The sequence below is a fragment of the Miniopterus schreibersii genome (genome assembly GCF_964146895.1).
Source record: "Miniopterus schreibersii genome assembly, chromosome: 3".
Classification (NCBI taxonomy): Eukaryota; Metazoa; Chordata; class Mammalia; order Chiroptera; family Miniopteridae; genus Miniopterus; species Miniopterus schreibersii.
Genome location: NC_138103.1, coordinates 68507584 through 68533041, shown reverse-complemented (window position 1 = coordinate 68533041; position 25458 = coordinate 68507584). Strand labels below are relative to the sequence as shown.

Here is a 25458-nt window from a genome sequence, read left to right as displayed (position 1 = left end):
GCACAGAGATGGAAGCTGGGTCTGAAAAGAACAGCAGAGCTCCCCTCCCAGGAGGTCCGTGCTCGCACTCAGAGGAGGAGGTGTGCAAACTGGCCTTGGAGCGGCTTTTAGAACTGTTCTGAGTGGCCGTTGGAATTTAGAGATTGGAAATATTTAAAAATTCATTGCTTAATATTTCTTCTTTGCAAGTATTTTTCTTTATGATGTGTTATTATGTCTGTTCTTCTGTCACGATCACTGCGGAGCCCGTTTGGTGTCCGCGTGAACTGGTATAATTGGAGCAGGGGAAGCTCCGCTTGCACATCAGGAGGGCCTTCCTGAGAAGCCAGGACCGTGGGGAAATAGCGCCCCGGAGACACGGAGAGAACATTTCACAGTGATCTCTGCGGGAGTCTGGCCGTGTCTCTGCTCAGAGTTAGGGGGAGGGCATGAAATGATCTTTTGTGACCGTTTGCACTTTGTGCTTTTGTGATTCTCTAGATATAAGCAAAGGGGGAAAGCCCTGTGTGTCCAGTGTGACTTCGAATCATTTTCATCACGGAATTCCCTCCGACAGCAGGCGGTCACCTACTCTCCTTAAACACTTCTGTTGGTGGAGAGAAACCTCTTTACCCAGTAAGGAAGAGCACCCGTATTTGGACAGTTTTGTCTATTACAAATAATTTTGAACTTGTGGTCTAACATCTGCCCCTGGTAATTCTCTCGATTGGTTCGAGTTTTGTCCCGGCCACATTGTGTAGGAACTCTGCTCGCTCTTGTCCTTTAGCCTCAAAAGTTGGAGAGCAGCTTTCACGTCTCCCTGTTACGTGTTCGCTTGGCCAGAGTAAACCCCCGATTTCCAGTCTGCCTTCGCACGATGTGAGTTTGAGAGCTGTTATTACCCTGGTGATACCCTCACCGTCCAGGTAAAACACGGTGCTCCTAATAAAGCAGAAAACCCTGGCAGGGTCCGTTCAGTGCAAAGGACAGTGGAACTGTTGGAACTGTCCCCTTCCTTGCCCTGGACACCGTCCCACGGTCTCAGGCTGGCCCCGGCTTGTTCTGGGCCGCTGTGTGATGCTGTCCACCGGCCCGAGGCCGCCGCCCATTGAAGCCTCTAGATCCTTTCCACATCAGCCGTGCTTCTTTGTTTCCCTTCCGTCTTCTGTTGAGCTGCTGGGTTTTCTTTAAGTACAATTCTTTCATTGATAGTTGGGAAGCTCATCTTGTTAGTGTTGGCTCTGCTCTTTTTGAATCGTGATTTGCAATACCTGGCCCTCCCGATTTTGCTCCTGTCGTTTGTGAATTGTATAAGGACACCTATTGAAACCATTAGTAAACTTGTAGAACAGGAGAGTCCTGCTTTTTTTTTGAAGGAAAGCTTCTCCTTGTTAAAACAATCATTTCTTTGTTTTATCCCAAAATAGTAAAGAAATGACTGGGCTAGTGGCTGATTGAATCATTGGTCACAAATGGCCTCTTCCCTTTGTGGTGCTTCTACTGATCTTGGATCCATTCCTTAGCTTTGCAAGTCTGAAGATTCCATTTTTTTTCAAGTCAGATATGACATATAAATCTTTTACTTAAAACCTGCTTTTAAAGAAGTTTTTATATTATAAAATATTAGAAATATAGAGAACAGTGCAGAGAATAACCCAACATAACCCCCTTTGAACTTATCACAGAGTTAAGACAAATGGAAAGGTTACTATTTTTTCCTCTTGTTCAGAATGCTAAAGAATGTTCTCAGCCACAGAGAGCTAGTGTGCACCCTACACCAGACACATGGTGCCCAGTGCTCTGGCCAAGGAGAAGGTTCCGCTGGGGAATCCTGGTGAGGTCAGTCAGTGAGTGAGCTGCCAAGCGCTCCTGGGTTAAGTGTGTTCTACAGATCGTGTTGTGTTCTGTGGCTGCTCTTTCCACCTTCCACCTTGTGTCCTAAAGGAGAAGTTTTGATGCAGGATGGTTGACCAAAGGTTTGTAAACTTGCCTCAAGAAACAAAAGAAGAACATCATGGTGCTGGGTGTTGAAATGTGAGTTTTACAGCTCAAAGTGCAGCCAAGGAAACAGATAATGAAGCTGAGCAGAAAAGCAGGAAATGGTAGGAAGCCCAGGGCAGTCTGAGGAGCCTCCTCAATCACACGGGAACCTGGAGGTTTTGACTCACAGTTACGGGTATATAGCTGGAGGCACATCTGGGCAGGGAGGGTTTTGAAGAGCCTGCAGGGATTGCCAGTGTGCATCACTGCATCTGTAAGGACTTGACTACGAGAGGCTGGGAGACTGTCTGGCTCAGCCTCCTAACTAGCTGTGTGACCTTGGCTACATTATTTAAGCACTCCCTGCCTCAGTTTCCTCATTTGTCAAATAGGTGTTATAACTGAACCCCTACCTCAGGGGATTGTTGTGAGATTCAGTGAGTTAATATATTGAAAGCAGTTAGAACTGGGCTTAGCTCATTAGTAAATGGTGATAAGTAATATCACCACTGTGCTCTAATAATGCCCTAATAATGAGGATGACTATCATGTGTTCCCTGGGCCATAAAGGAGGACTGTTGCAAATGCTGCTTTAGGGAGCTAAGGCATCCACTGTGGGTCACCTACTGTCAACTGACTGAAATATTCAAATTAGTTGGTTGTGTCTTCTTTCCTGCTGGACAATAAGGGTAGGAAAAATCCCCACTCTCTAGGTTTTCTATTTCTAAAGATCACTTGGGTCATAACCCTCCAATTTGTTTTCTTCATTATTGCATCACCATTTATGTCAATGCACAAAGTCTATTAAATTTCTCATTTATTTGGTCACTGATCACATTACGCCTTTCGATATTATGGAGGCAAGTACTTTCCTTTCCTTAATAAGTGTCTAAATATAGTAAGTAGCCAGTTTCACCCAAATTCTGTGGACTATATTTCATTTGAGACAGTGGAACTTCACAAGTTGGGACTTGTCTTTTGGGGGCCTATAAATACCTATGGCTCCACTAATAGTTATTTTGATCTTGAAATAGCAGCAAGCAGTACATAGACCTGAACTCAAATCCTAATCATGACCTGCTAACTTGTACTGGTCCCAGTTCCTTAATTTATAAATGGGAATCATAAAACTCACCTTGCAGTGTGATTGTAAGGATTAAACGTATTTCCTAACAGTGGTATCCAATGAAAAGTAGCTTTAAAAGCATCACACAATCCTGGATAAAAATAAATTTTACTAAGGTTTAAAGTTCAAGTGAGAACGTTAATGTACACATTATTTATAGTTTGTGGCTGTTTATAGTTTCTAAAATATAAACTTATAGCTTATAATTCTGTTTATAAGTTTGTAAAATAAAATTTAATGAGATCTACCCAATGTACTCTTAAATCCAGAGTTTATTTTTTATTCTTTATTTTTATTGTTGGGATTATTACAGATGTACCCACTCTCCCCTTTTGCCCCCCGACAGGCCTTCACTGCCCTGTTGTCTGTGTTCATGGGCTATGCTTATATTCGTATAAGTTCTTTGGTTAAAACAGTAAACTGCCCGGGTGGACCTGTTGTGTGTTCTCACAGAATATGAGTCGAGATAAAAAATGCTTCTCACCCCATTAAGATGTGCCAGCAGGGCTGAGAGGGAGGGTGGCCCCTGGGTGCAACCTGCAGTCAGTACAGGCTAAAGCTGTCTGCTGTGAAGAAGAATTCTTGAATGATGAATGTCTTTAGTGGTTTCAAACTTTAGAGTTGAAAAAGTTATTCTTGAGGTTACCCTAAAAAGTACCCACCTGTTTAGAATCTTTTGGTCTTTTTACTGACTCTGTGTTGTGTCTCTAATCAAATAGTTGAAGACCAGCCTCTTGAATGTGTTTGGGACAGTTTGAACCATTAAACTGGATTATTTTTATTGTAATGATCAGTTGAGATTCTTTAATTTTTCCCCCTTTTTCTGCCTTTAAGATTTAAAACAAAATGAAACATCTCAGATCTCTTGATGTTCTCTTTGGTAAGAATAATCCATTTTTAGCAGCTGTGCGCCCATAAGTTCAAGATTTAGCATATTGTGTTTCAGTGGGAATGCTTTGATTTCTGTAATTTCTGTCAGTGTTTACATTGACTCGGGGGGAGTTACATGTGCTTTCATTATATGGTCAAAAGATTTTAGAGGTGTGTAGTTTGGAAGGAGGGTATAACTAGTTAAAGATGAAATATGAGTCCATGTCTGTCCTGTTAGGACTGAGATAACTTCAGGGCATACTGTAATTTAAGGATTTCTTCAGTTAGATGTCTTTAAAAACACTGATTATTGTAAGTCTTAGGGGCGCGCTTTTGCTTGGCTATTAGAGAATTTTTTCAGAGGTAAAGGGTCTTGTGTAATATTAAGTGCACATTCAGGATTAAGGAAATAGTTGGGACACTGGCACAGTGTTTCTGTGTTGTTATTTACTGCAGAAGGCCCATTGCTACCATGTGGCCAGCAAACAACTCTACGAATTGTTGATTTTTGAAGGGATAGAGGGTAGTTATGGAATGAGAATTAATGTGCGTCTCTGATCAGTAAATTATAAAAGTCAAACTGTGGAAAACTTTCAGATCTATTAGTTGTGCTGTACTTTTGGGTAATCTCAAGAGGCCCCAGGAAAATGGCATAATTTAATCTACAGTGTCAGAAATATCTTTTATCATTAGGAGTGACATTTAAAATAATGCAGTTTTTCTTTATTATGTAAATAATTCTTTATTGATGAAGCTGTTCTCTCCCAGCTCCTCTCTTTTCTGATCTAAGGGACACTTGCAGGAGTACCACTTTTGGTACTATGTTTGGGATAAGATTGTTGAGAGAGTGAGAAAGTGTGTGTGTGAGAGAGAGAGAGAGAGAGAGAGAAAGAGAGAGAGCCTGCCATCATTTCCAACACAATCCACCAACTCTTGGCTCTCTGCTCATGTTTTTTCTTTCTTTGATGTGTAGAATTATTCAATTTTGATTAAACTAAACTTGAGATTTAGTGACATTTTTAGCTCTTAGATGTTTTCTGGAATTACTCACTGTGCCTGAGCCTATGACAGAGACTGAGCCAATAACCAAACCATTCCTGCCTTCTGCTGGACGCACAGCTATGAAATGTTTCCCAGTTACTCTTTGTAGGTGAGTCCTTGCCAGTGGAATGGGAGTGAAGAGATGGGTGCCATGCTCAGGCCTGGACAGCTGTGATTGTCCATGGAACCTAGAGACTGTCAGATATTTGAGGGACATTTGAGATGAAATAATTCATTAACACCTTGAATATTATAAACAAAGGTAGTTTATAAATAAAAAAGAAAAGAATTACACTTATTGGACTCTTACTTTATGCCAGGCACAGGCATTTATATCTCATTTGACCTTCACCAATATCTAAAGAAAGAGTATCCACTGTTAATTTCATTTTACGGGCGAGGAAAGGAAATTAAGGCACGGAGAGATTAAGGCCTATCTGGAGTGAGTGTATGAATGAATGAATGAGGAGACTCGAGGGCTGGGTGTGGCCGGTCCCTCACCTGTTTGTGTCTCTGCGGGTAGTGAAGTGCAAATAGGACAGCGTAGGCGGAAGGGCCTTGCTAATAGTGAAGTACTAAGGAAATGGGTGGTATTATTCCTTTTCAAATTCTATTTTTACTACGGTTTGCATTCGATAGTTTCTTGGATTAGTTTCAGGTGTACAGCACAGCGGACAGACATTCGTATAGGTCGCAAAGTGTTCCTAGTAATTTAGTGCCCACCCGGCCACAGGGAGTTACCTCTGTTCTTTACGCTGTGCCGTCCAGCCCCTTCCCTGTTTTGTAACTGCCGGGGAGGGATTATTACTCTCAACACGGTCGACGGCACGCTCAGGCCTCTTGGACTCTTCTCTGTGTTTGTTGCTGCCAGTGTTGTTGTTGTATTTAGGGCTTTGTGCTGAATTCGGACGGGGGAGTGACTCCAGTGGGCTTTCGGTTGGGTGGTGCCTCTGGGGAAGCCAGCACTGGCAGCTCGTGCGTAGGCCTCGTTGTCACTGCCCGAGAGCCCATCCAGGTGACCTGAAGACTCGGAGTCCTAAGTAAGGGGCAGAAGAGGACAGGCCAGACAAATGGGACCCTGCTTTCTAAAGCCACTGCCAGCTCTGAAGTGAGAGAAGGAGAGAGGGAGCGGGGTGCCCTGCCCTCGCCCCGCCACGGTTGTATGTAAAGACGGCCCCACCAGGCGGGGGTGACGATGGCATGGGAGTGGTTTGAAAAGCACCCTCTTGCCTTCATCATGTGTCACAAAAAGACACTTTCTGTAGTGCTTCCTTCGCCCTTAACTTTTGATTTTGATCAGATGAAACGTTCTTTGTTAGCTTCAAAATCCAGCTTTTCCCCTCCATGCCTCTCCTTTTTACAAAAGTGTTTCCAGATTGAGGTTCCTGGAAGGGTGGATATTTCTCTCTTTTGCTTATTTTCATCTGTCTATTTATTTTCCATCATTTTGGCCCTTTTCCTGTTTCAATTAAATCCCACATTGCTTTGTTTTTTTTAAGCCCTATCTCCCCTTGTCATTGTCATCACTCCCCAGCCGGCTGCTGCTGCTGTTTCCTCTTTTCCTCCCACCGTGCCCCCCCTCCCCCTCCCGTCTGTCTGTCTTCTCAGGTCCTCTTTTGGAGCTGGGGCTGCCCGAGCTCTCGGTGCCCTTTCCTCATTGCCCTGCCCCTCTTGTTTCTTTGGCTTCGTGGTGTCCATGCTGGGACTGAGCTGGCTTTTTCCTGCTCGTCCTGCTTTGAGAAGGAAGAGCAGCAGCCCTGCGGTGCTCTGTAGTTTGACGAAGGTGATGGGAGCCCAGAAAGAGAAGAGACGAGAGAGCCGAGGGCTGTGGGTCTCGTGGGGGTGGGTGTTGGGGAGCTTGGGGAGAGTTGATTGACTTCTGAATCTGACTCACTGGGGGGGTCAGAGGCTGCAACTCCCCTGACTAGTAGCTTCGAGCAGTAGGAAGAACACGGGAAGACCTGGTTCTGGCCCTAGGTCTGCTGTGTGATGGGACCCAGAACAGGTTACCGTCAGTTTCTGCGCCGTAAGGTAAAGATTTTGTAAGCGTTTTGATCCAGATGAGCTCTAAGCCTTCCTTTAGCTCTGTATTTTATAAATGCCTAAATCTGTGCTTCTCTTAGCGAGGATTCCCTGATTCTTTTATTTGGCACGCGGCATTACTTGGCAGGATCTTCAGCGCTCTTACTTCAGAGTGGCCTGCTGTGTGTGCATGTGTATGAGTGGGGGTGTGTGCCTGTGTGTGTTGGGGACAGAGGGTGAAGGGGGTGTTCTGGCACAGGTGCTGGTCAGATGAGAGGGGCAAAGGGCCGATACTCCTCCCACTGCTCAAAGCTATTAGTTGGAAGAGCTGCAACCTCTGAGCCCCCAGTGAGCCCCTCCTTCTCCTCCAGGACTCCCTTCTTTTGTACCTTCCTAAGAGGGACATCCTGTGGAATACAGGAACTGTGTGGTCTACCCTGAAATGGGAATGCACACAGTTGTGTCACTGTTCTTTGCCCAGGGGAGATCAATTTACAGAAACTTAGGGCTCTTTGTATTTCTGATAGCCTTGGTGTTGGTTTGGCACATTCAGTGCTGTCAGCTGATCCACACTGATGTTTAGACAACACTTGGTTGCCATAAATCCGTAGACTTCAGGTATTAAGTAATAATTATGTACAATTACTACCTGCATGGGTTCAACCTGAGTCTGAAACTGATGAATTGTTGTCTTTACTGTGCTGCAAATGTAAAGCTTGTTTGAGATATGAAACATAAAATGAGCTAATAGAACTTTATCTTCCAATATAAACAACAGAAGGTTTCCCAGAGTCAGAGGGGCCTTAGAGACCCTAAGCCAATGGTCTTCCAACTTTTTTTTGGAAGGACAAATCTGTTTTTCCAAACAAAATATTGTGGAAAACTTTAACATATAAACTTGATAAAAACTTTATTATAAATATGTTCAATAAATTTAAATTTATTGCATTAATTAATTAATTAATTAATGAATTGAGAGCAATGACTTAGCCTGGCAGTTCAGGCCTTCTCCAGGGTATTAAAATTTGTAAATAATACATTTAAGTAAGTGCATTGTTTTTAGATTAAAAATAACTGGAAACATTTTTCAAAATGAAATTTAAATGGGACGTTACAATGCCTAACATTCTTCCGTTAGAACCTAGGCTTTCCTTGATTGCAGCTTGAAAATCACTAATGCTGACAACTGAAATAAACTAAGCATTACTCCAAGGAGCTAGGAGCTAAACAAAAGTGAAAGAATGAGGGAGAGATTAATTCAAAAAAAAAAAAAAAAAGCAAAACACCACTCATCTAGAGCCACCCTTTTTTTTTTTTTTAAATATATCTTTATTGATTCCAGAGAGAGGAAGGGATAGGGAGAGAGAGAGATAGAAACATCAATAATGAGAGGGTCATTGATGGGCTGCAGCCCACAACCTGGGCATATGCCCTGACCGGGAATCGAACCCTGATCTCCTGGATCCTAGGTCGACGCTCAACTGCTGAGCCACGCCCAGCTGGACCTTTTTTATTTTATTTTTTATTTTTATTTTTTTATATGGAAGCTCCTAATTTGGAATTATACACCAGGTGTCACAGATTCTAGCCTTTCAAGATTAGCTATTTAGTCCCATTCTCCTTAGAACAAACACGCCAAGCCACGCCACGGTTTCCTGGTGGTGCTCCTTCCTCCCGGGCTGCGGCAGCCCTGGTCATCCTCGGACACCTCTGATCCTTACAAGGCTCGCTGCAGACCTGAGCTGTGTCCTGTCCTCCCCTCCATTGTTTCAGGCTTTCCCCTTGGGGCCTGCACAACATGTCTAATCCCGTGTCTGCATGACAGATCCTCAGATATTTGCAACCGTGACCGTTTACCCAGGAGTCTTCTTTGGCAAAACAGCCCCAGTTCCTTCAATTGTTCCTCATATGACAGCATGGTTTTTGGGTCCCTACGGCATCCTTGTCATTTTCCTCTGAACGTGTTGTCAGTTTAGTCTGTATTTACATTAAAGTATTCCATGGCTCAGGTATGTCTGATAGGTATAGAAAAGAGCCGTCGGTACTCCTTCTTAATGGAATTACTAGATTTTCATCTGTGTAGGGTTGGGCAGAATTAGCATTTTAGTCTCAGCGATGACTCATGCTCAGTTTATTTTTCACTAAAATCTCAACTGGTGTCCAACTATTAAACTGCATTTTGCTTTATTCTTTATTTTTGTTTTTGATTATTTTGAAACCAAGTGCAAGACCTTTACTCCTCAAGAAATATTGGGATAATACAAGAGTAGAGATTGCATTTTAAGTATTCTTATAGCCAACCCAATATATTTCCTCCTGTGGTCTGCTTAAAATGTCAGGTATTTGTTTTTAATTTCTAGGAGTTCTGTGTTTTCATGGAATCTGTGAGTGAGCTAGTGATTTAAAAAGGAAGCAAGCTAAGGAGCTTTTCAAAGCATGCTTCTGGTCTTGCGAGGAGTCTGGAGCCCTTTACTGACCTCTGTCATGAACTGTGTTCTGCTCAATTCATCTGTGTTACAGAACAAAGGCTATTTCAGTTCTATGTGGTGACTCACTCCGGCAAGTGTGAAAGTCATCGAGAAATTTGGTGTTTGTTTAACTGAGTTTGATGCAGTTTTGAATGATGGATGTCTTTTGAAATAATATTACTACATGCACTTAATTTATGGCAGTTATTCCTTTTTATTAGTAATTTTGTTAATTGTGTATTCTTCTCAGTTTTGATCTGTTTGTTCTATCAGCTATTGTGAGAGGCAAGCTGAAGTCTCCCATTGTGATTATGGATTTGTCTGTTTCCTCCTTTAGATTTGTTAATATTCCCTTTATATTTTGAAGCTATGTTTTTAGGTACATACAGATTTAATGCTATGATATCACCCTGTTCAATTGACACTTCTTACGATGAAAAATTCCTCTGTCTCTTGTAAGATGTTTTCCTTTAAAAACTACTTTGTCTGATATTATTTTGGCCATACTAGCTTTGCTTTGGTTAGTGTAGCTTAGTATATCTTTTTTACTTGTAAGCTTTCTATGTTATTTTGTAAGTGTCTCTTTTGTAAGCAGTATATAGGTATTGTTACTGTTTTCGAGTTTTAAAAAATTCATAATGACTGTCTTGGTATTGTATTTGGATCAGTTAGTTCATTGACCTTTAGTATAATTACTGATATAGTTGGACTTATATAATTCTCTATTTCACACACATTTTATGTTCTTTATTTCTCTTGTCTTGTGTTTTTGATTAAATATTTTTATTTAATTTTTTCCTCTATAACTTATAGTTATACCTTCTTTTTACTATTCTGTTGGTGGTTATTCTCAGCTTAAAACATGTGTATTTAACATATTATAAATATAATAAGTTTTTACTGTTAACACTTTTCCAAAACTGCTAGATACTTTAATTCCATCTACTTTTATATTATTATTGTCAGACATTGTAGTTCTACAAATATTTGAAACTCCATGACATAATTATTTATACATTAGATATTATTATACTCACATATTTACCTATTTTACTGTTCCTCATTACCTCTTCCATTTCCATGTTTCTGTAGGAGATCATTTTACTTGGGCCCAAATAAATTCCTTTAGTATTTTAGTGCTGCCCTGCTGGCAATGAATTCCCTCAGTATTTGTCTTACATATTTTAATTTCAGCTTCACTTTTAAGAATATTTTTGTTAGTAATGGAATTTTAGATCATCAGTTATTTTCTTTCATTGCTTTAAAGATACTATTATCTTCTGGATTCTATAACTTCTGAGTGGTTCTCCATGTTCTGGAGTTTTATTATATTTACCTTCATTTCCATAGTCTCTTTAAGAGTGACTTTTTAATTTTTCTGTCTTTGTTTTCTAGCTGTTATCAGCGAGAATGTTGGCCTGCTCTGCTCTATTTCATCCTGTCAGGAAATGGAAGCCATTCCTACCCAAGGGCTACTTCTAAAGAGATGTCTTAAGTCTTTTAGGTCATTTTAATTTACCTTCCTTAAAAAAATGACATTTTGGTATTTCTTCCTGGATCTAAACAATTTGTATTCACCTGTATTTTTTTTTCTTAGTTTTGGTTTGGGATAATAAATTTGAATGATCTTGCTGTACACATGCTTTAAATCAGGGGATCTTAACCTTTTGAGTTATATGCTCTTGTACTCTCCTAAGAATGTCTGATTAAGAGACACACACCCTCCCCAAATGAATGCTTAAATCCGTGCATATGTCTTCAGGGGAATTAAGGAACATTTTTCTGAACTCCGCTCTCTACTCATGGATTTTAGGGTGAGAATTCTTGTATTAAGTACCCTAAAATAAGTGTTGAGTTAAACATAAAGGCATAGATAAGTTAATAAATACTTGTGCATTTGCTGTTTGTACAGTAACACGTTGGGGGGAAAGTGTGCTGGGTCTGGGACAGGAAGACCTCGGTTTGATTTGTGGCTCTGCCACTCACTGGACCTGCTCTTGTCAGTGTTCTCATTGATAAAATAACTATGGTTATACTTCCCAGGTATTATTGTGGGGACAAGATGAGAAAATACACAAGAAGGCACCTTGCAAATTGTGAAATACTCTATACATAAAATATAATATATGTGTGTATGTATATAGATATGCATACATCTACATACGATATATGTGTACACATATAAAAATAATTTTTGCATTTTCACACTTTGTTTTAAAGAAGAACTTAGGTTAAATACATTAATTAGAAATAAAATACTTTGTGTCCATAGCACTTTCTTTAGAATTGCACTTGAGGAATATAAAGAGAATAACTTAACTTGGAGGTTGGGCAGAAATAAAGAAACCCTGCACTGTTCCTTTGGCTCTGGGATCCTGTGCTAGTCAGTAGTACCTATATTCGAATTCACTTGCCTATAAAATGGGATAAGGCTTTTTTTTTTTTTTTTTTACTTTTACAATATTTAACACACTGTGTTCTGCAGGGAAAGCTATAGGTAGAATTACTACTTCTTTTTTTCTTTTTACTGTAAAAAGGACAAGTTTCAAATATTAAAAACAAAGAATCAAATTTGATTACTTAGAACATTATATTTATATTATGATAATGGTCTTCACGGCATGTATTAGTAAACTTTCATTATAATATTTAATATGTCAATTAACATTCACCCTCATTGTGCTTCTATCCTAAAAATTGTCCCATATAAAAGCTGTAGAATACTAGCATACCTTAGAAACAGTAGAGCAGTCTTACTGTCATATGAAAAGGTGACCATTGTCATTGAAAAGCACTTAGGTTTCCATTGTTGTTTGTTACTATAAATGTTAGAGTTCATAATATTCTTTGAGTCTTTGGATGCCTTTGAAAATATGATGAAAGACATAACCCTTTCCTCGGAAAATTGGACACATATACAGATAAAAACGATTTTGCTAACAACTTAAAGAGGTTCCCAGATCACCGGAAACTCATTTATGGGCTCTTCCTGTGGCCCCAGGTTAAGGACCCCCCCCCCCCCCCCCACTGTCAAAAGATGGGCACTTTGTTCTCGTTGTCAGGTCTGAAATGACAGTGTGTGCTTATTGCCTGCTCATGCCAGACATTTTAGAAACGAGATGGTTAGGGTTTGTCCTACAAATAATGTTCCTAATAAAATAAGTTACATACAGATACATGTCTCTCGAAGGTGAGAGAGAAGAAAGGGAGAAACAGAGGGAGAGCATCAGTCCAAGAGTCCCCAGGGATTGGGGTGCGCCGGCCGGCGGGCTGTTTCGGGAGTTAGGGACCCCGAGGGGCCGGTTAGAGACGGGGGGAGCTCTTAGAAGGTGCGCGTCCGTGTCAGGGCCCCGTTCACCTTCAGGGCCACCGGAAGAGCAGTGGGAGAGGTGGCTGACACAGTTTAAGGTGCAAAAACATTTAATATCTTTTCTGTTCTTTGAAAGAAATTCATAGATGTTGTAGCATTTCGTGCAGAAGGCTTGGCTCTGAGAATTACTGATGAGGTTTTGCAAGTAGAATTTCTCTAGGGGGCTGCTTGATGGTAAAAAAAAAAAATGTTGGTTTCATTTACTTGGTTTTTTTGGTTTGTGGTTATATTGAGATATACTAAGTATGATTATACTTAGTTCAGCTTTCTTGTTTACATTTGCCATTCCTGTTTCCACGTTACCTGGCCTCCGGAGGTTTTGCAGGACATTTGAGTGCCTTTTAGTTGGGCAGAGAAGGGACACAGGTGGGATACCTTCACTCTTCCGAGGGCAGAGGGAATGAGGCTGCTGCTCAGCTCCGTTGGCTCACTTGGGAAAGTGAAAATTTTGATCTGCCTAAGGCAGAAGAGGGGAGGCCAGAATTCTTTAAATTGAAATTTAATCAGTCCGCTAACAATGTAATAGACTTTTATAAAAGTGGGCAGTAAATTTCAATGGCAAGGGAAAACATGAATTAAATCAACCAGGAGCTGTTTATTATCTGTTAATCCAGCAAATACGAAAAAAAGACAGTTTTGGCAAAGTTGGGATGAAAATAATGTCCTTGCCCAATACAGGTAGTGATGAGAGTTGTAACATTTTTAGAAAGCAGTTTTTCAGTCTATGACAATTTTTCACAGTCTTGGACCATTTCTGGAATTCTATTCTTAAAAGTGATTTAAAGCATAAAAACAATGTACATAAAAATGTTTACTGTAATATGTTTTTTTGTAATGTTAAGCTATAATACCCTTAATGTACAACAACAGAGGAGTGATTAAATCTTGGAGCATCAAACATTCCATTGCATCGATGAAATGCAATTAAAAATGGTGCCAAAGATTGTAACAACATGGGCAAGGATTTTTGACAGAAAAGAGCAAAACACAACCATATGTGATGTGCATTTATGCCATGAATATAGCTATATTATAATTAGCTGTGCATTGAACAAAGTCTGGGAGGAAATAGGAAAAATGAAAAACTGTTGATACATTAAGGTGGCGTCAGTATAGTGAAATTTAGATATCTTTATTTGCTATCCTTCTGTGCAATAATGAAAAATTTTAGACAGTCTTCTAATGTTATGTGCTTATGAAGTACGTTCAATATTGCATTAATTGGGAATTTAACTGTTTGGTATAAAGAATGTTTTTGCCCCTAATGGATAGCTATTGTTTAAAAACTATTTGTTGAGTGGAACATTCTTTCCCCCCTGATTTGAAATGCCCCCCTCATTACATAATTTCCATGCATCTGTTTCTCGATGCTGTGTCACCATCGTACTCTTTAAATGACCCTGGTTTTATTGAATGTTTTGGTTTGTGAGGGGTAAGTTCTGATCCCTCCCACCCCCAGCTGAAGCACTCTTTCTCGAGTCATTTGTTTCTAGTCCTGTGTATTTATTTTTACAGATGGACTTTAGAATAAGCTTGTTGTTTCATTTGAAAAATTCAGTTTGGGTTTTGATTAAAGTACATTAAATTTATAGATTAATATGGGGAGATAATTGTGCCTATTATGCCTCTTATTGTTTCCAGAAGTTTCTGTAAAATAGCCGAGTGATTTTTTATTTGGGATATAGTGAATTGACAGAGAGGCGATAACACGTCTCTATTATTTCTGTGTAGAAACAGAGTGATTCTGGTACTGATGCCAACAAATTCACTTAGGAAAGTTTACAGTTTTCAATTGCTTAAAACAGAGTATGCAATTGAATCCAGATGGAGGAATGATGGAGGCACGGTGGAATTCTGTACACTCCAGTTTGTCTTTGCCATTAATAGGATCAGGGGCCTTTTCAGTAAAGTGGCCGGTTTCCAGTGGCCACAGTGATGAGAAAGACCCCAATCTTAGTGAAAAACTGTCACCTGTGGGCGATCGCATTGTACCTTGTTCCTCTGCATGTTTTTTGGAAGCCATGCCTCCTGCTGATCTCCTGTGTAGCTTTATCTAACTTTTCTGAATGACAGTCTTTCATATTCATATTTTCTTTCCCAGTCTTCCTCTTTCTCTCTCGCCACCTCCATCCTTGCGGCCCCCTCTCTCTTCTAAATCACTGGGTCTCTCTGTTGGTGGTTTATTATCAACCCCCTCCCCTCCTTCTGTAACGACACTGTCTTTTCTGATCTCTTTACAATTAGCAAATAAACTTTTATGCTGAATATTATTCTTGATGCTAGGACTTCTGGGCATCTCTCTTTAATGGACACATGCCATTTCTGACCTGATTGCTGTTTATCTTCTTTTATCAACGTAAAGATGGTATGGCCTTGAAAGGGAGGCATAACTGAATGTAAAACTGCTGCCTTGGTTTGCAGTGGGGGGCTGCAGCTCAGCTCCTTCGCAAGTTGCAGTTCTGTTCACCCAACCAGATAAAATAGTGATGTGATTGTTGTTTTGAGTAGAGACAGACTAGATATCCTTGTGATCTGTGAAAATCTTTGATCTGTTTACACAATATGTTTTCTATTTGAAAAAAACCCAGCAGGTCAGGTCAGATTCTGCCTGTGAGTAATTAGCAGTCCCTTTAGCAACCAGGAACACGGCTAAAGCTGCTCTTCGTTTTTTAGGAAATGGAATTTCGTCTAAGTTTCCTCTCTCAGTCATGTCAGACTTTTGTTATTGTTGTGTGGTGTTTTTTTTTTTTTGCCTTTCAGATCCTCTTCCTGAACTTTTTTTGAAGCTATTGTATGGTAGATTTTTCTTGGCATGTTGCTTTCTATTGATTATGTTTGCGCTTGTGTGTGCGAGCTCACACACAGAGAAAGGACAATTCAAAATTGGAAACCAGTGACTTATTTTAGAACTCTACAGTTTGTATTTATACCAAGTCAAAATTTAAGATAGTGTTTCGTGTGTGTCATGGATTGCACACTACTAGAGAAACATAGCCTTTTTATTTTTAAAATTTTAGAAGAAATCACCATGTGGTTACTGGGAAGAGGAGCTCCACCCCAATTTTGTTTTTGATAGTGATTGGCCTAACTCGAGATCCGAGGGAATCTCATGCTAATATCCATCAAAGGCAAACAGCTGTTTAAGAGACTGTAGACTTTTCTCTGCTCACTTTCCTCCCCATTGCAGGGTGAGGCTTGCTCCAAGGGTGGGTTTGTTTTTGTTGGGCCGGCACACAAAAGCCCAGATGCTCCACACTGGGCCGAGCTCTGGAGGCCCTCCAAAGTGGGCGACCCTTCCCACCTCCGGGTTTCCATTTCCCTGCCACTCCCACAGGCTGGGCGGAATGTACCCTCTCCCTGGAGGCCCCCTTTGTATTGCCCTTTTTATGTGTGAGGGGAGGGAGTGTCCCGAGTCCTTCAAGGTCCCGAGACCACCTGGCAGGCTCATCCCCCGCTGCTGCCCCTTGCAAGCACTGCTGATGTGGCCCCCACACAGCCCCGGGTGGTGGTGCATTGGGGAGCTGGCCTGCGGCACCTGCTTCCTTCACCTTCCCTCCTTCCTCAGAGTGTGTCTTGGTGACTCAGGGGGCAGCTCCTGTCTTTGGGACCAGGGCACTGAGCAGGGCCCTGTTCCAGCCAGGAGCTCTCGAGAGAAAGTGTGAGGCCAGGCCGGGTGAGAAAGGGAACTTGGAAACCCCTCAGAGAAGACAAATAGCTATTGGAAAAGGCCCAGCAAGCGTGGGGTGATGGGGTGCCGTTTATTTGGCGATGTGTGCGCATATTTAAGGTTCTCGCACCCGACGGTGATGTTGGTAGTACAGGGGAAGGCCAGAGCTAAAGAATACTTACTGTGAGTCTTTACACCGCGGTGGTGTCTCAGAGAGAGGAAAACGTGAACACAAGCAGTGGTGTTCATCAGGGAGGAATTCAAACCGAGTAAAAGGCAGAGCGCCACGCGTTCACCTCCTGCAAATGAAAATAAAAACTCTCCCCGGCACACCAAACTTCAGCTTTAAAAACAGAGCAAACGAGCTCTGACACTCACGCTTCAGTGTGTCAGAAAGCATCTCCCCATCACCAAAATGTGGTTGAAAAGGATTTGTGCTCTTCGGGCACTCTCGCACGAGGCGGACGCGACAGACGCCCTGGTTGGGACGGTCCCTTTCACTGTGGTGCCTGGGAGCCAGGATGCGGAAGTGTGATGCCCCCCCCTTGTTCGTTTTTCAGGGGCAGACGCCGGTCACTGCGAAGTTTGGCAAAAATGTGTATCTTCCTAAAGATGCCGAGTTTTACTTTATTTACGACGGATCCCATCAGAGGCACATCGTGATGGCAGAGCGCACGGGGGACAGCGTTCTCCAGTCCCGCGTTCCAGGTGAGGCGCCGCCTGCCGCGCGGCCGCGGGTCGGCCTGCGCACCTGCCCGCAGGGGGTGGGGGGAGAGCCAGCAGGGGAGGGTGGACAGCGCCCCCTCTCCCGGGTGTGCGGGTGTGCAGGTGTGCGGGTGACTGTGCGGGAGTGCGGGTGACTGTGCGGGTGTGCGGGTGTGAGGGTGACTGTGCGGGTGTGCGGGTGACTGTGCGGGTGTGCGGGTGACTGTGCGGGTGTGCAGGTGTGCGGGTGACTGTGCGGGTGTGCGGGTGACTGTGCGGGTGTGCAGGTGTGCGGGTGACTGTGCGGGTGTGCGGGTGTGAGGGTGACTGTGCAGGTGTGCGGGTGACTGTGCGGGTGTGCGGGTGTGCGGGTGACTGTGCGGGTGTGCGGGTGTGCGGGTGTGCGGGTGTGAGGGTGACTGTGCGGGTGTGCGGGTGTGCGGGTGTGCGGGTGTGAGGGTGACTGTGCGGGTGTGCGGGTGTGCGGGTGTGCGGGTGTGCGGGTGACTGTGCGGGTGTGCGGGTGTGCGGGTGACTGTGCGGGTGTGAGGGTGACTGTGCGGGTGTGCGGGTGTGCGGGTGTGCGGGTGTGCGGGTGACTGTGCGGGTGTGCGGGTGTGCGGGTGTGCGGGTGTGAGGGTGACTGTGCGGGTGTGCGGGTGTGCGGGTGTGCGGGTGTGCGGGTGACTGTGCGGGTGTGCGGGTGTGCGGGTGTGCGGGTGTGCGGGTGACTGTGCGGGTGTGCGGGTGTGCGGGTGTGCGGGTGTGAGGGTGACTGTGCGGGTGTGCGGGTGTGCGGGTGTGCGGGTGTGCGGGTGACTGTGCGGGTGTGCGGGTGTGCGGGTGACTGTGCGGGTGTGCGGGTGTGCGGGTGTGAGGGTGACTGTGCGGGTGTGCGGGTGTGCGGGTGTGCGGGTGACTGTGCGGGTGTGCAGGTGTGCGGGTGTGCGGGTGTGCGGGTGACTGTGCGGGAGTGCGGGTGACTGTGCGGGAGTGCGGGTGACTGTGCGGGTGTGCGGGAGTGCGGGTGACTGTGCGGGTGTGCGGGAGTGCGGGTGACTGTGCGGGTGTGCGGGTGTGCGGGTGACTGTGCTGGGAAGGGTGCTCGCACGGGTCGTCTCATGTCTGGGTTCTCCCAGCTGGTCCACCTCTCTCCAAGCAGCCTCGCCGTGGACTCAGCTCCCAAGGCTGGTTGTGCTTTGGGTGCAGCCAGTGGTGACCCTGAATCTCAGGATCGCCTCCTGCAGTCCCAGGCCCTATGGCCAGGGGTGGCTCAGGCAGACAGACAGACGTGGACAGGTGTCTGTTTTTCCTCCCTCATTTCCTGGGGTCAGTCCTGTGGGCCCAGGGGCCCCCTCTCCCGCTTGCTCCTTTTGGTGGCTGGGGCTCCTTACCTGGCACCCTGTCCATCCAGACGCTTCCTTGCTGGGTCTCAGGCTCCGGAACTTTCTGTTCCCACCACCAAAATGGTCATGTTCTAAAACCTGTAATTCTCCCATGTTTCTTCTTTAATCACCATGGTGACGGATGACAGGTTAATGGATCACGTTAATGTGTTATCAGGAGCTAATAGCCCTTTTCAAATGCAGTTGTTTTGTGTTTTCACTGGGGTGTGGGCTGTGCATTGGGACACCAAGCTCTAGCCTAGAGGTGTAATTAAGATGCTGTTACCTGCAGGAAGGGAAGGTTTTGTTGTTCTTGTTTGTCGAAATTGATCAGTTTTATTTACCTGTGCATCTTTCAGTTACTCTTAAATCGTATCATAGAGGGAACCATCCCATTTTCTTTCTTTTTTTTAAAAAATTTTATTATTGTTTAAAATATTACAGATGTCCCTTTTTCTCCCCAATGACCCGCTCCACCCCGTTCCTTCCCCCTCCCCAGTCCCTCTCCCCACCATTGTCCATGTCCTTGGGTTGTGTATATATGCACATAAATTCTTTGGTTACTCTCTCCCCCTCCACCCACCCGCCTTCTTATAGGTCAGATTGGCCTCATTGTAGAGGAACACATCTCTAAGTGCTTCCTTAGTGTATCTATCACTTGAGGAAGGAAGGCTGACAGTAAACCTGCAGGATGTACAAAGGCCTTTCCACTACCTGGGCTTGAGTCAATATGCTATTCTGTGGGCGATTTCAGGCACTTCTGTCCCTGGTTCAACAACTCCCATCTTTTTAATAAAAAGAGTCAAACCTCATTAATGACACAGAGTCGCTTTGCTTGCAGGTCTCTCTTGCCTCTGACCGTTTACTTTGACATTTGTCTTCCCTGCCTTGAGCTTCCCCTTCTCTTGGTTTACTTTTTAGCGAAGCCTTTTTTAGAGAAAGAATAAAAACAAAGTGCCACTTCTAATATAAAGACTTCTGTTTTGCCTTTTTCTTTACTTGCATATAGGGGTGAACCTCCTTCCCACTCCTTGTGTGTTAAAGAAAATCTTTGCTGTTACAGTGTGGCCTGCTTGGAAGTGGGGGCTTTACCTGATTCTAACAGTCCCTGCCTCTGACCCTTAAATTTCGCTGGTTACAGCTTTGCCAGGGTAGCCGTTCAGAAGTACATAGAGCAGATTTCTCTATTACGTGTTGGACATGTGTGGGCTGGGGGTGTGGGCTGCGTCCTGGGCCCGCGCGTGAGAGCATTTTAAAAAGTCAGGGTGAAAATGGCAGCATCTCCTGCCTGGTAAACCCGGGGTGCTCTTGTTCCTTGGAGCCTGGGTGCGTTGCATTGGGGCGAAGGCTTTGGAGGGTAAGGGGGAGCAGGAAAGACTCACATTCGTTAGCCATGTGCGCGGGGGCCAGTGGTGGCTTCATAATTACAGAGGTTTGGTGGCACTGATTCCCGGAAACTCTGCCAAGGGTAGTGTAAAAACAGAAGTTGTTCACCCACCTTGGCAAGATGAAAGGGGAGGCGTGAGGAGGAAGAACAGAGAGCAGGGTCAGGTGCCCGCTCACAAGGAGCATTGAGAACACCCGCAGGACAGAGAAGCCATTGTCAGAAGTGGGCGGCACTGAACAATATACATAAGTATCCCTGTTGGGCAATCTTCACCCACCCCGACTCCCCTTCAGTGGAGTCTGTGGAATTAGGGTGAACCTGTGTCGCCGTGTCGTGCTACTCAATAAAACTGTCATCTAAATAAGTGCATAAGCCTGTGCAACTCCGGAGGAAACAGAGCAGAAAAGGGCGAAGGCCTTTAAGACGACAAACTTGAACTCGGGGGTTGGGGTAGATGTAAAAGGTGAGGGGGTGCCAAATAACAGTGTCTGGTCATCCCAGGAGAATAGAAACGCTCAGAGCTCATAACGGTTCGTTTTAGATCAGGTGTCGCTGGAAGAAGAAGGAGCCAGCTTCTTAATTTGGCCCCACAGGCTTGGCGGCATTTAAAGATAACTGGCCGCGTGTCCTTTCTGCCTCCGTCTCCTGGAGCATGTGGTCTGCTTAGGCAGGTGACAGCATCTCGTGTAGACTCTGGGTGAACTGTCCACTGTCTTGTTGTCCAGGCCACGGGCTTCAGGAGACGGTGACGGTGTCTGTGTGCCTCTGCTCGGAAGGTTACTCCCCGGTGACCATGGACTCCGGTTCGGTGACCTACATGGACAACATGGCCTGCAGGCTGGCCCGTCTGCTGGTCACCCAGGCCCATCGCCTCACTGCCAGTAGCCATCAGACGTTGCTGACCCCGTTTGCCCTGACGGTGGGAGCATTGCCTGCCTTGGACGAGGAGCTCGTGCTGGCGCTGACCCATCTGGAGTTGCCGCTTGGGTGGACTGTCTTGGGAAGTTCTTCACTTGAAGGTGGGTCTTCACCAGAAAATGTGTATGTTTCATCTCTGTGTCAAGTTCAGAATATGTCTTCCAATTTATTGTCTGTTTCCCTGGGTGGTTTTCCTGCCCATGTTTGACCCAAGCCTTGATCTGATGTGGCTGGTTTTCCTTAGGTCCTGAGCCACTCGACTCTGGGCTGGTGGATGCTGTTCTAGGAGGTGAGGCGCTTTGCCTCAGGAGGGAAGGACTGTTCTTTGTGGAAGGCTCTTGAACCAGCTGCTCTGGGCTGCGGCTCCACTTCCTTGGGCATGTTTTCTTGCTGGGAGAAGGGGATATTACTGCCTGTTTCCAAACAGACAGAATCATTGGGCAGTGAAGAGCATGCAGCCATCTCTGTGGAACGTTTAGAAGAAATGTGGCCATGAAGAAAATGTAACCATTGCACTGACATCTTTAAAAATGTCAGTGTCACTGTGAGCATTCATATTATATTTGTACTATGAATGAGTGATGCGCACAATGTCCTGCATGCAATTTTCTGAGCAGGGCTGTTGAAGGCAGGACGTTGTGGACCTCACTCATTCATACGGTCGCCAGGAGTCGGAGCCGACTCAACAGCATGTAATGTGCGCGTTCTGTATTAGAAGTGCATGTTCGGTTAGTTTTGCTGACAGGGACATGATCAAATATGTTTGGAGGATACTGGGTCACCCCCAAGTAGCTAAGCGTCATCTTATTGCCATTTTCATTGCTGTTTGGAGATGTATTCTGGCTTTCCAACCTCTATCTATCACGACCCTCCGTTTATCCATACCCTTTATAACAGGCTGACTTATGCCACCAAGAGGTCCTTTCTGACCCCTCTGCCATACTTACAGAGATACATATATTTTCATGCGAGGGAAACTGAAGCAGTTCTTTTTGTGGTGAGACATTGTATTTTATGAGAGAATAGCTCTAGTATCACAGTCATTAGGAATATGTGCTCTGAGGCCAGGTTCAGATCCTGGCCCTGTTGCTTCCTGGCTGTGAGACCTCCTGGGCAAGTTATTGTAGTTCCAATGCCACAAAGTTAAAATTTCTAAAATGAGGCACTATAGTATCCACTTCACTGGTTTGTTGTGTTGGTTAAATTAGATAATGTATGGTGAAGCTTCTAGAACAATGTCTGAATATACCAAGTTCTCAGTCTAATTTGACTTTTGTGTGTATGTACGAATGGATTTCCATATATAGAGAATATATTGTATGTACCTATGTGGAAAGCAAATTGCAATTGGTCTGGACAAGTGAAGCTACAGGCAAAGGGGTAAAATCCTGGTATTGTAAACAATTCCTTGAAGATTTCTAGGAACTTTTTTAGACTTTCTGTAAGAACAGTTTACAGTACAGATAACATTGACTGCAGCCTAGACTTGTAATGGAGTTTCTCTACACCGTCAGTGTTCAGGGACAGGGTTAACACTTCTTTTTCTTTTTGCTCCTGTGAATGGGTGAATTCCACTACCCTGTCTTCAAGTTCACTGATCCTTTCTTCCACTAATCTAGTTTGCTGTCAGACCCTTTTATTGTATTTTTCATTCCAGTGATTATATTCTTCAGCTCTGTGATTGGTACTTTTTAATATTTTCATTCCAGTGATTATATTCTTCAGCTCTGTGATTGGTACTATGATTCTGAACTTCCTATCAGATAAATCACTCTTCGCCAATTCATTTAAATTCAGTTTCTGGAGATTTATCTTTTTATTTGGAACATGTTCTCCTGTTTCTTCATTTTCCTTGACTTTCTGTTGGTTTCTGTGCATTAGATAAAAGAGGCACTTCTCCCAGTCTCTACAGAATTGGTGCTGTGTGGGAGATGAGCCTCATTAAGCAGCCCAGCCCAAGCTCCTGGTTGCCTCTAAACCTTTGTGATGGTTCAAGTTTGCTGTCTTTGTTCTTAGTGGTCCCCAGAACTTGAGGCTATTCCGAGATCCATCAAGGCCATGAAAGGGAGGATCTCAGTCAATACCTAGATTTGGGCTGATTAGGGGCCAGGAGTTGGGAAAGTATGCAGTCAAACCTCTTCCAGGGAAGACTGGGAGATAGGCTTTTATTTGCTCGCTCCTTCCATGCTGAACTTTGGTGGGACAGCTGTAGCGAGTGCTCACATGTGCACCCATTAGCTGCTGCTTTATCCACTACAGTCCTTGAGAATGCAAGCCCCATTGGCTATCAGAGCCAGGTGATTTGGGAACCTGTCCCTTGGGTGGTATCAGACATGTGTACAAGATCTTTTCAGAGAGATGCTGGTGATCTGGCTTTATTGTTGGAGTGAGCTGGAGTGAGAAGGAGGGAAGTGCCCACTGGCTCCTGGGTCCAGCCTGCCCCTAGATGCATGCTAATTAGAAATGGAACCCTCAGGCAATAGCTTGTATGCAGTCAAATCCGTTCCAGGGAAAGACTGGGATGGATGCCTGTTCCCCTCTCACTGAGCCCTGGGGAGATGGATGGCCATTGTGCATGCTTGTGTGACCATTAAGAACTGCTTTTTGGTTTACTATAGTCTTGTGGGACTCATGGATACAAGACTCTTCAGCTTTCAGAACTAGAGGGTTTTGGGGGCCTGTCCCTCAGGTGGGAGCCTTAAAAGCTGAGGTACTAGTTGTGTGTTCCAAGCTCTTTGCTACTTAGGGAGAAGCTGGGATTTGGGGGTTCTCTCTGGATTGTATGGCTCTGTGCTGGGGAGGGGGTTTATGATGAGAGTGTGTCTCAGCCTTTCCTACCCATTTCGATGTGGGTATCATCTCATTTACTGTACCTATAGGAGTCACTCAGGTAGTTTTGAGATTTCTCTCAGGGAATTGCTCCATGTGTAGATGTATATTTGGTGCTTTGATGGGGGTTGGGAGAGCTTAGGAGACTCCTATGTCACCACCTTGGTCTCTCTTCTTCAATTTAGTAGAGTTTTACCCTAAGCAGTTTAGAGTCTCTTATGTGCTCATTACATCTTTTTCTAGTGTACGTATTCCATTAATGTTGCTTGTCTTCAAGGTAAATGATTTACAGCAACAAAGAAATAAACTGAGGCATGAGGCCCATTGGAGTAAGTTAGTGGAAGGGGCATCGTAAGTTGAAACAGTTTTTTCCCCTAGTAATTATTTCTTCTAATACTTATGCAAAAACTATTTAAAGCTTCACTATTCACACTAATTAAAACATTTTTGTGTTTAGTTGTTTATGCTTTTTGGGGGTATAAATGGATGCTACTGAATGAGTATTGATTTCTGTAATCACTTTGTCATGAAAAAGTCTGATTGAAGCATTTCTGTATTTCCTTTCCCTTTCCCATCACTGGAAGTTGTCAGAAGGGCCCGAGGTCCCGGAGAAAGCCCAGAGTCCGAACAGACTGTATGTCTCGTAAAGAAAACCAGAGCTGCTTCTTGGCCCTGCATCTTACCCATCATTACTCACAGTGCAACTTCATTATGTGTTCTAGGGAAGGAAATATCCCAGGTTTTATTTAATTTTGTGCCATAATAAAATTGGATTCCTATTTTGTAAAATTAAACCCATTCTTTCTGTAAATATGCTTTCATGATAAAAGCTTTTGCAGGGTCTCAGGGACCCAAATTTGCAGTGAAACTTCGAATACTTATATAATGATTATTCATTAAAATTATAATTTATCTTTTTCTGTTTTGGAGTTTTTACTTGTTTGTTTTTTGGACAGAAATATTTTCTCAAAGATTGACATACTTTTGAAAATTAGGTTAACTGGGATAAAATATTCTGTTTTATTCTGTTGGTGCTTGGATAATTTTTTAGTTAAAGTCTTCCCTTCCTGCTCAACCAAATTACTTTCTTTCACTTATGTTCCAAGATGCTTGTCATGGCTGGCGTGCACCAAGCTTTACATCACCACTAGGGAGGCTGCTATTTGAATAAAGAGACCAAAGGGACTATAAATGCCGTCTCAGAGGACTGATAGCATTGCCCCTGGGAACATAGTAGCTCCTCTCCCAGTGGAAGAGGTAGAGCTTGTCTTGTTTGTTTCTTTCTTCCTATTTATTGATTTGAGAGAGAGAGAGAGAGAGACAGAGACAGAGACAGAGACAGAGACAGAGACATTGATTTGTTGATCCACTTATTCATTCATTCATTGGTTGACTCTTGTATGTGCCCTGACCAGGGATTGAACCTGCAACCTTGGCATATTGGGATGATGCTCTAACCAACTGAGCTACCTGGCCAGGACCTATGTGTTCTGATTTAAGGGAAAAAACTCACTTGCTTAAAAAAAAAACACCACAGAGACTTTCATATATATATTTACAATTACAAACCAATATACAGCAAAGATTCGCAGATTCAAGATATTTTTTTTTGCCAAAGTAAATTACTGTTATTTTGAAAAACTGATTTGGACTTTTTTGCAGTACTCTAGGTAAAAGTAGTTCATATGTTCAAAGGCCTCCTTATAGGCTG

At 43.7% G+C, this 25458-nt stretch overlaps 1 protein-coding gene across 1 annotated transcript in view; it reads left to right on the top strand.

The window, feature by feature from the left end:
* The window catches only part of ARHGEF28 (Rho guanine nucleotide exchange factor 28), a 245968-nt gene that overhangs the window by 66200 nt on the left and 154310 nt on the right, over positions 1–25458 (top strand). The window contains exons 3-4 of the mRNA XM_081132719.1: positions 17084–17231; positions 20726–21019. Of these exons, the coding sequence (XP_080988845.1) occupies positions 17084–17231; positions 20726–21019 (442 nt within the window). The remainder of the gene's footprint in view (positions 1–17083; positions 17232–20725; positions 21020–25458) is intronic.